This window comes from Carcharhinus amblyrhynchos, chromosome 2, assembly GCF_965287045.1.
Source record: "Carcharhinus amblyrhynchos chromosome 2, sCarAmb.v2.hapA, whole genome shotgun sequence".
Taxonomy (NCBI): Eukaryota; Metazoa; Chordata; class Chondrichthyes; order Carcharhiniformes; family Carcharhinidae; genus Carcharhinus; species Carcharhinus amblyrhynchos.
Window position 1 is genome coordinate 79561585 of NC_137325.1, and position 10952 is coordinate 79572536.

Consider the following 10952-nt stretch of genomic DNA (forward strand, 5'->3'; position numbering starts at 1 on the left):
GCACCATGTAAGGGCGGGACAATGGCTAGCACACTGCCTCACAGCGCCAGGGACCCGAGTTCAATTCCCAGCTTGGGTCACTGTCTGTTTGGAGTCTGCACATTCTCCCCATGTTTCCGTAAGTTTCCTCTAGATGCTCCAGTTTCCTTCCTCAGTCCAATGGTATGGTGGTTAGGTGCATTAGCCATGCTAAATTTTTCCTCAGTGTATCCACAGAGGCACCAGATTGTGGTGACTCGAGGCTTTTCACAGTAACTTCATTGCAGTGTTAATGTAAGCCTACTTGTGACATGAATAAATAAACTTTAAACTTAAGGTCACTGCTTTTTTCAAGCAATTACTGCACCTGTTGACCCGCAATGTTATGCTGTTTCATCTTTTTTAAATTTCTTGGGCCAAAAGCCTGCTTCCTCACTAGCCCGTTTACACAATAAAAACATGGCAATGCATAACCAATTAAGAAGCAGTTTTCTATTTCTCTGGGACAGGGATGCTCAAATCACTCAGTCAAGTTTTCCTTGAGCACAAGCTCCCAAATGAAGCACGAGATGTGATATTGAGATCGTGGGCTGAATTTGGTTCAATATCCAAAGGCCACAAATTGCACAGTATTGTTTTAATGAGGACAAGTTAATTCTGAAAGTTACCCTTACTGATTTACAACCACTGAATAAAGTAACCTATTATACTATAGGATGTGAACCTCTTAAGAATTTATCATATATTTCTGTTAAAACTATTAACTGGTGACACTGGTTACCATTTAAATAGAAAACAGATGGAAAAGGTTTTATTTCTATTACCAAAATAAAGATCTAAAAGTGTAGGGAGTTTGTGAATTCTTTATAGTTAGAGTAGAGGTTATCTATTCAGGTTACTGTTGCTTCCTGTTTGTGCAGCACTGGGAATGTCACATTACTGCACAAAGTAACTCTAAGGAACCTCTGACATGGTTTTTTTTTGCCAGACAGATTCAAGAAAATGTCAAGAACATCACCAGGAATTCTTCATTGCATTAATGAACTTGATTAAATAATTTGACTCAGTAGATGGCAGGTAGAGTTTAACCTAGACAAATGCAAGGTGATGCATTTTGGAGGATCAAATTTAGGTCTAAGTCATACCGTAAATGGCAGAATCCTTAGAAACATTAACATGCAGAAGGATCTGGGCAACGCAAGTGGCCAAAGTGATTAAGAAAGTATATGGCATGCTTGCCTTGATTGGCCAAAGCATGGAATGCGAGAGTTGGGAAATCATGCTGCAGCTATATAAAACTTCAGACAGGCCATATTTGGAGTATTGCATGCAGTTCTGGTCACCACTACCAGATGAACGTGGAAGCTTTGGAAAGAATGCAAAAAAGATTCACCAGGCTGTTACCTGGTCTACAGTGTGTCGACTATGAAGACAGGATGAATAAACTAGGATTGTTTTCACTGTAAAGACAGAGGCTGAAGGGAAACCCGAGAGGCATAGACAAGGTGGACAGTCAAAGGCTTTTTCCCAAGGTAGAAGTATCAATTACAAGGAGCGCAAGTTCAAGGTGAAAGGGGGAAAGCTTAAGGGAGATATGGGGGGGGTAAGTTTTTCCACACAGAGTGGTGGGTGCCTGGAATGCACTGCCAAAGGAGGTGGTGGAAGCAAGCAACATTAGCAATATTTAAAAGATATCTGGATGGGTACGTGAAGAGAGAGAAGAGGGATATAAACCGAGTAAGGCAAGAATTTTTTTTTGTAGTTCAGTTAGGTCATCATAATTAGCATGGGCTTGGAGGGCAGGGCCTATTCCTGTGCTGTATTTTTCTTTGCTCTGAATCACAAGATTCTGTGGATTGTGTTCCAAAGATCTGGATATTTAAGACACTTCATCACAATAGGTGTTCCGAAACAAATGCCATCAAAACTTGAATCAAAAAGTCAAGCAAGGCTGTGTGACACTCGTCGTACAATTTCCAATCTAACTGCAGTTATTCATCTCAAAGATCAAATGACCTCTCTTTTCAGTATTAAATACATCTAGGTGGAAAATTTCTTAACCTGTCTCGCCCTACTGACTATCATAAATATACATGATCAACAGTTTCTAGATAACTGCAGCTTCGTTGCCCACTTTGCATCAAATCTGCAAGCTAGTCTTGATCTCTTCAATTCTACATACAAGAAACTCTGTCTATCCTTGAACAGGGGCAAAACAGAACTCATAACCCACACCTGGTCAGCAAAATATTTATGTTGAGCACATTCCCTATCTTTGAAGCCACCTATTTCAAATGGCTACTACTGATGAGGTCCAATAACTGATCAGCTGCCCCAAGCTACAGTAGCAAGTGTTTCACAACAAAGACATCCTCAAGTCAACGAAAGTTTTAGCATACAGATGAGTTGTCACCACACTTGTACTGCAATGAGACATAGTTTGGGCATTAACAGTACATAAGAACACTAGAGAAATTCAACTAGAAAAACCTTCACTGTATCCTCCAGACTCATGGGAAGCACAGTTGAAAAAACATTCATGTCCTTGCTTCACAAGCATGCAGGCCAAACGCCTGCAAAATCAACTCTGATGGACTTATACTGGGTCCAGATAACTGAAAACCATCTTCCCTACCAGTCCTGTTTTCTTAACTTGCAATATTCCAAAGGAGAATAAGGAAAATAGTTTAAAAATACTCTGATGCTCTCGTTGAAACCTGACAGCATTTGACATCAGCACCTGGGAGGATCATGCTGCCAATCATTTAGAACGATGACAACATGCCCATAAAGCTGCATCACGCTTTATGTCACAATGTCTTAATGACGAGGCAGTGTGATGGCAAAGAAGGAAAGGAAGCAAGTCCTGCACTCCAAAATCCCACTGCCTTGTGGAATATCTTGTCCCATGTGCCCAAGGATTGGCCTATTCAGTCACAGGAGGCCCATCTCAGAAACATGTGACCCCAAGTAGACATCATCCATTATGTGTCAATTAGACTTCTACCCTTTACTGTTGTTGATCAAGTCAAACATTCTCATAATTCACCTTGCCCTAGCCCAACCACAACACCACCAACCACCACCCCCCCAATTCCTCGGTAGCTTTTTGCCCAATCTGAGCTCATATCCAACGGATTCTCTTCCTTCCCCTTGATCCTAATTCCCATTAAACCTCTGACCAATCCCCACATTGGCTGACATTTTGAAAAGTCACTATTCTCCTCCCTTTCAAAACCATCACTGCTCCTCTCTCAATAAAAATTTTCTAAACCTCTGTTCATTGCCATTTCATATCCAATTACCCTTTACTCTCAAATACACTCAAATGTTCTGCTGCCCTCTGAGATTTGTGCACAGCTGTCCTGACACCCCATTAGAATTCCTCAAGAGATTTCTATGCCAATACCACCACCAATATAACCAAGTCACAAACTGCATGTACTTTGAGAATGAATTCTCTCTCCTCACCTTACCAAATTTTGTTAGTTTTTGATATTGTGAAACAGACCTGCTCGGTCTTAATTTTTTCCTGTTATTGTGTTCAGAAAGATTGCTTTAACTTTGTTCAATTCTTTGCTGCTCTATCAAAGTCAGGCCATTTCTACAATGATTCCCATTTGCAACAGCACACTTACCTCAGGAGGTCTCCAAGGGTGATTTCTTGCCCCCACCCCCCACATTTCCTTACCATGGCAACAAAGCCATGTTGGGTAAACGTGCACATATACACTGACAAAATCCAGCTTTACCTGTCCATCATTTGCTATCAATCTACTCAAGAGTCACAGATAAGCTGCAATTTCTTCTGGTTAAATATTGGCAAGACTGAAATAATAACCTTTGGCCCCAGCCAAAGATTCAATAAGTTCATTTCTAATTCCACTAGTCCCCCACTCTCCCCAGTCAATGATTTAAGCTGAACCAGGTTGTAATTCTGACAACTTATTCAACCTCAGCTGAATTTTGACTCAATATTGCTGTAACAAAGACTACTTATTTCTGTGTAATAACGTTCTGTGTAATTCCTAATCAATTAGGTAAATAACTGGAACATTTATTTACATATAGCTACAATAGTGGACTGCAGTCTTTTGGCTGCCAGTCAGCCTAGAAGGTTCTGGTGGAGGGGTGACCCCCGCCCTACTCTGCTCCCAGATTGGTTCCTGGGTCATGTGACCCATATTCTTAAAGGAACATTCACCACATTCTCCATCCCCCCAGTCCTTTCATACAAATATTAATACTCAATTTAAGCAGTACAATATAATTAAAATATTTAGTACATTGGTCAATTGTTAACTAAATCCTTCAAATGGTTTTCATTTGTGGAATGGTGTAATTCCACTGTTTGGGGCACTTACACAGGATTGCTGTCAGCTGAGACGACAATAAAAGGTGTCTCTTCAGGCACTGGCAGTTCAGTTCTGTATGTTCCCATGGATATATTGGTTGTGTCCACGTACAGGTACTTCAGTGCTTGGAGAGAGGGGATTAAGGGTTATGGGGAGAGGGCGGGAAAGTGGAACTGAGCCACAACAGATCAGCCATGATCTTATTGAATGGCGGGGCAGGCTCGAAGGGCTAGATGGCCTACTCCTGCTCCTATTTCTTATGTTCTTATGTTATGATAGTCAACAATATTCCCAAATGGCAATATGGCTCTGACTGCAATACAAACTGCTGGAGCAACTCTCTCAAACAGCCTATATGTTTCCTTCTATGTGTGAGGCATATATTAAATTGAAGGCCTTGGTCCCACACGTGCTCAGAAGGATATCCTTTTGCTTCCCTGCCTCCTTTACTCCACTGGCCTGAAAATGGTAACTCAAACATTCAAAGTAGTGTCTAATCCTTCAAAGAGCCATCAGAAGGGACTATCTATCCGAATATGGACATTTCTGCAAACAATGCTCTGTTCCTCCACTTGAACTGAACTTCAACGAGTTCATTTTCATAATCTTCAGTTCACTTTTTTTTATCTTTATCACCAATGTAATAATTCCTGTTTATCAATTAGATAAATGACAACTGCAACTTTTGTTTACATATAATACAGAAGCTTGAAGCCTCATGGCTGCCAATCAGCTTCTGAGGGAGTTCCGGTACAGCAATCCAAGCTCACCAATCCTACTCCCAGATTGTGCAGAGTCAGGGAACCAGTGTCCCTTAAAGGACCAAACGCCACACTCTGTATAGCATTGTTCACCTTCACCCTCATCTCAGCCCAGTCTTCGTTGATAACCTCAACCATGCCTTTGTCACCTCCAGCCTGCAGGAATTCCAAATCTCATCTAGTAAGGCAACTCATACAAAAATCAGTTTTACATATCCCATACTGAACCAAGTCCTGCTGATCTGTCATTCCAGCTCCTATTAACTTATATTAGCTCATAACCTATGTTTCCAATCTAAAATTGTCAGTTCATATAAAAATCTTGTCATGGTCTTGCCCTTCCCTATCTCTGCAACATTTTCCAGCCTTCACAATTCTCCATTCCTTGGACTCAGGCCTTTATGCACTTCTCCCTTTATTTTATCAAATCATCTGAAGTTGTGCTTTCAATTGTCTAGACTCAGCATTCTTAAATTCCCTCCCTAAACCCCAAACCTCTCATCTCTCTCTATCTGTTTTAAGGCCTTCCTTGAAACCCATCTCTGACTAAGCATTTGGTCACTTCTTTCATTATCTTTGGCTGAGCAGCCATTATCACATTGGTGTTTGTGGATGCTTACCATGTACACACTGGCTGCTGTATTTCCAAGATTAACAGCGACTACAGCTCAAAAGTACTTAACCGTAAAGCCCTTTGGGCATCCCAAGGACGTTATTAAAGGCACCATTTAATATAAGCCTTGCATTGTGTTCACCTTTTTGCTCAGTGGGAAACACATTCACCTCTGAGTCACAAGATTGCAGGTTTAAGTCCCACTCCAAGAACTGAGCACAAAAACCAAGGCTCACACTCACGTACATTATTAAGCAACACTTTGTTTTTGGAGATGCCATCTTTCAGATGAGATGTTAAACTGAGTTCCTTCCCCTACCGCACCTCACAACCCTGCTCTCTCAAGTGGATGAAAAAGATCCCATGCAACTATTTTGGACCAAGCGAATTATCCCCAGTATCCTGTCCAATATTTCTGCATCAACAGTATCATAAAAAGAGATTAACTACTCATTATCAAATTGCTGTTTATAGTAGCTAGTTGCACATAAATCGGCTGCCACTTTTCCTACATGCACACAATAACACTTCAAAATAGTACTTAATTGGTCATAAAGCCCTGAGCCATTTTGTCGTCGGGAAAACTATTACATAAAATGCAACTTTTTCTTTTTCTACTTTTTACTTCTATTTTGATCTGTAGCTTATCGGTGTTACGGGGCCATATAAAATGCAAGTTATTGTGAATCATGCGAGAAGTGATACTAGCTTTAAAGTATGACATTAAAAAGTTAAGTGTATAAATAGTAACTTATGCAGGTAAACATTTAAGTCTAGGGCAGATTTCAGACACATTTGTTAATTTACGTAGATGTTACTCGAAATTGGAGTAGTTCAGGCACGCTTTTATCCTTCGCACGTCTGGGGTTTCCTTTTTGGTTCACTTCCGGTCGCACTGACATCAGACTTCTTGTTTTATGAACTCTCAGTAACTACAATGGGTTTAAAATGTGATTTCAACACTAACGTTTCAGTTTGTTTTTATAGGAGCTAGTGCAGTTGCTACGTTACGCACTCGAGACTGTATGGGCTGAACGCCTCAAGCAACGAACACTGGTTGTTAGTTTTCCTGCAAGGAACCATGCTTTCATGTGCTCCTTTAAAGGATGCAGAGAAAAACAAGAACGTCCCCATACATTCGTATTTGCAAGTAAGAAAAATTATGTTTTAGCCATGCACCAACGGGCACGTTCAATATTTTCAGGGAATGATTTACAAAGGCACAAGCTTTGGGATTGCTGTCTCCTATCCATATTAGCATCTTGTGCATTGCCATTTAAACATGCTACAACATCTATCCAACGTGATTTCCGTGTAAATCTGACTGCCACTTCTGTCGTTGATGAAATTGACAAACGGAAAAAATGTTCATTTCAATATTGCATTGAAAATAATCCTTTGGAGCATTTACATCAATTCTGACAGCATCTGTACATAAATCTAATGTAATTCAGATTTTTTAAAATCCGAAAATAACCACGCACCCGGTTAAAAAGACATCACAGTTAAAATTAGTCTGCATTTTTTAAGAAACTGTACAATTTCTGAAACTTGCCACATATAGGTTTATTTGTTAAGGTGCCATAACATGCAGAGTTATTGATACACATGAATGATTCGCTTACTTTTATGGGAGCAGTGCTGAACTTAACTTTCCTCTTGGTTGGAATATTATCTTCATCGGACAATCCTGTTACTTCTGTACATTCCACAATTGGTTCATAATTATTTTCATCGCTATCCAGTTGCTCCTCTGAGTCCTCATAAGTGTGCTCCCAACCAGCATCATCTCCTGACTCCACGCTGCAGCCCTCAGGCCTCTCATTTTGAACTTTAGATTCTGTTTTGGGATAGTCCTTCCCGTTGGTTTTGTCAGTTGATCGATTTATAGCGGGAGACCCAGAGTGTTCAGTTGTACTTTCCTCCGAGGAATTTTCACTTGCTGTTGAACCTTCCTTACACGAAGCTCTTCCACCTGCAACAGAACTGTGTTTTAAAAGATCGGAGACAATACTAGCTTGCTTCACGTCCAAACCAATCTTTGTCTGTTTCCCCAAATTATCATCATGATGGTCTACATCGTCACGGACCCCAGCTTTAATCTGCCTTACGTCCACCGCACTGCTCTGGTGAAAAGATTCGTCTGTTTTTACAGTGTCAGGTGGAAATGTCGCATGGCTGGCATTGTTTTGCTGTTTTTCATGTGCCCTAGGTAAACCTACAGCATCTTGGTTTACAAAATAAATCCCATGTTGGCATTGGATAGAGGATGTTTTACAATCCGGCTGCTGCTCGTCGTTCAGCTGTTCAGTTGTTTTGGACGAGCTGTAGAGCCCGCTTTCGCCCGGTGCCAGGTTTTGCTGCTCGGTGTTTTCGAAGACGGCACTGAGCTGGCTGACGGTGGGAGATACGGTCTCCGTCCTGGGGCTGCTGCTGTCCAAAGACTCAGTGCTGCCTCGATGAGAACGGGGACCATCGAGCCCCGGCAGCTCGTCCAGGATCTGGTCCTGGGAGCCCTTCCTCTCCCTTTTGGGGGAGCTCTGGTGGGAAAGGGCGGCCGCCGCCTCCCGGCTACTCTGCTCGAACAGCTTGCGGGTCTCCGAAAATTTGGAGTAGGTCGATGGCCCGTCCCGAGTGCTGTCGATGCGACTCGTCCGATCCGCCAGCTTGACCCGGGGGCCGGCTGGAACCTCGGCTACATCCCGGGCTCGGACCCTCCGATTCGGGGACGAGGAAGCCCCGCGGTTGCCTTTACTGTGGGTCGGAGCCCCGGTGTCCTCTCCGGGTCCCATGCCCATCTGCATGAACAGCATGTTCTTGATCCGGTTAACATTGGAGCCGTATTTTCTTCCTCGGCTTTGCTGCTGCTGCTGCTGCGGGTTCTCGCAGCCTTCCCTCGCCTTCCCATTACCTCCAGTGGCGGTGGCCGCCACCCCCGCGCTGCCGGCGCCTTTATTGAAGGTGCTTTTGAGAGCCTGGAACTCGGTCCTGTAAGCATTGCGGTGCGGCGAAGCGCTGCGGAGGGTCGATCTCTCTCCTGAAGCCTCTGTCTTCATCATGTTTTACCGGCGGCGGCAGCAGCAGCCGATGATGGGGACGTGTGAAAAACGGTTCCCACCTCCCGGCTGCTACCTCCGAACAAATGCTCCACTCGGGTTCTCACTCGGCCACTGTCATGCCGGGAGGAGGAAAAGCCCGGAGGCGCTACGGTACAGGTGCCCATGAACCCGAAGCGCAGCAACAGCTGCCCGCGAACATGCCGGCGGGAGCCGATTGGCGGCCCGGCCCCGGGCTCACAGCGGCTCCCTCCCTCCTTCTCGCGCTCTCCCTGGCTCGCTCGCGCCCGCAGCCGTTACTCCAGCCGCCCCTCGCGCTGCCTCCCACTGAAACACAACGGCCGCCCGGCCACCTCGCGCCGCCTTCACGTCATCGCGTCACCGCACGTCAGGCCAGCAGAGACCGCGAGGACACAAGCATGGGCAGTGAGGGTGCACCATCCCCCAAAGCAGCAATCCTCAGCCTGTAATGCTCAGCCCAGTGCTGCAAGCCTGCAATGCTCAGCCCAGCGCTGTCATCTGTCAGCCTGCAATGCTCAGCCCAGCGCTGTCAGCCTGCAATGTTCAACCCAGCGCTGTCAGCCTGTAATGGTCAGCCCAGCGCTGTCAGACTGCAGTGTTCAACCCAGCGCTGTCAGACTGTGATGTTCAACCCAGCGCTGTCAGCCTGCAATGCTCAGCCTAGCGCTGTCAGCCTGCAATGTTCAACCCAGTGCTGTCAGCCTGCAATGTTCAACCCAGCGCTGTCAGCCTGCAATGTTCAACCCAGCGCTGTCAGCCTGCAATGCTCAGCCTAGCGCTGTCAGCCTGCAATGTTCAACCCAGTGCTGTCAGCCTGCAATGTTCAATCCAGCGCTGTCAGCCTGCAATGCTCAGCCTAGCGCTATCAGCATGCAATGTTCAATCCAGCGATGTCAGCCTGCAATGCTCAGCCTAGCGCTATCAGCATGCAATGCTCAACCCAGCGCTGTCAGACTGCAATGCTCAGCCCAGCGCTGTCAGCCTGCAATGCTCAGCCCAGCACTGTCAGCCTGCAATGCTCAGCCCAGCGCTGTCAGCCTGCAATGTTCAACCCAGCACTGTCAGCCTGCAATGCTCAGCCCAGCGCTGTCAGACTGCAATGTTCAGCCCAGCGCTGTCATCTGTCAGCCTGCAATGCTCAGCCCAGCGCTGTCAGCCTGCAATGTTCAACCCAGCACCGTCAGCTTGCAATGCTCAGCCCAGCGCTGTCAGCCTGCAATGTTCAACCCAGCACTGTCAGCCTGCAATGCTCAGCCCAGCGCTGTCAGACAGCAATGTTCAACCCAGCGCTGTCAGCCTGCAATGCTCAGCCCAGCGCTTTCAGCCTGCAATGCTCAGCCCGGCGCTGTCAGCCTGCAATGTTCAACCCGGCACTGTCAGCCTGCAATGCTCAGCCCAGCGCTGTCAGCCTGCAATGCTCAGCCCGGCGCTGTCAGCCTGCAATGTTCAACCCAGCACTGTCAGCCTGCAATGCTCAGCCCGGCGCTGTCAGCCTGCAATGTTCAACCCAGCGCTGTCAGCCTGCAATGCTTAGCCCGGCGCTGTCAGCCTGCAATGTTCAACCCGGCGCTGTCAGCCTGCAATGCTCAGCCCAGCGCTGTCAGCCTGCAATGTTCAACCCAGCACTGTCAGCCTGCAATGCTCAGCCCAGCGCTGTCAGACTGCAATGTTCAACCCAGCGCTGTCAGCCTGCAATGCTCAGCCCAGCGCTGTCAGCCTGCAATGCTCAGCCCGGCACTGTCAGCCTGCAATGCTCAGTCTGGCGCTGTCAGCCTGCAATGCTCAGCCCAGCGCTATCAGCATGCAATGTTCAATCCAGCGCTGTCAGCCTGCAATGCTCAGCCTAGCACTATCAGCATGCAATGTTCAACCCAGCGCTGTCAGCCTGCAATGTTCAATCCAGCGCTGTCAGCCTGCAATGCTCAGCCTAGCGCTATCAGCCTGCAATGCTCAGCCCAGCGCTGTCAGCCTGCAATGTTCAACCCAGCACCGTCAGCCTGCAATGCTCAGCCCGGCGCTGCCGGCCTGCAATGCTCAGCCTGGCACTGTCAGCCTGCAATGCTCAGCCCAGCGCTGTCAGCCTGCAATGCTCAGCCCAGCGCTGTCAGCCTGCAATGCTCAGCCCGGCGCTGTCAGCCTGCAATGCTCAGTCTGGCGCTGTCAGCCT

At 46.2% G+C, this 10952-nt stretch overlaps 1 protein-coding gene across 6 annotated transcripts in view; it reads right to left on the bottom strand.

The window, feature by feature from the left end:
- ppp1r9a (protein phosphatase 1, regulatory subunit 9A) overlaps positions 1-9076 on the bottom strand; it is a 321619-nt gene extending 312543 nt beyond the window's left edge. For all 6 annotated transcript variants that reach the window (XR_013889014.1, XM_080207861.1, XM_080207856.1 and 3 more), the window contains exon 1: positions 7334-9076. Coding sequence is in view for 5 of the 6 variants with exons in the window: in XM_080207861.1 (XP_080063987.1) it covers positions 7334-8767 (1434 nt within the window). In the remaining variant the exon portion in view is untranslated. The remainder of the gene's footprint in view (positions 1-7333) is intronic.
- Positions 9077-10952: the final 1876 nt, after the last annotated feature.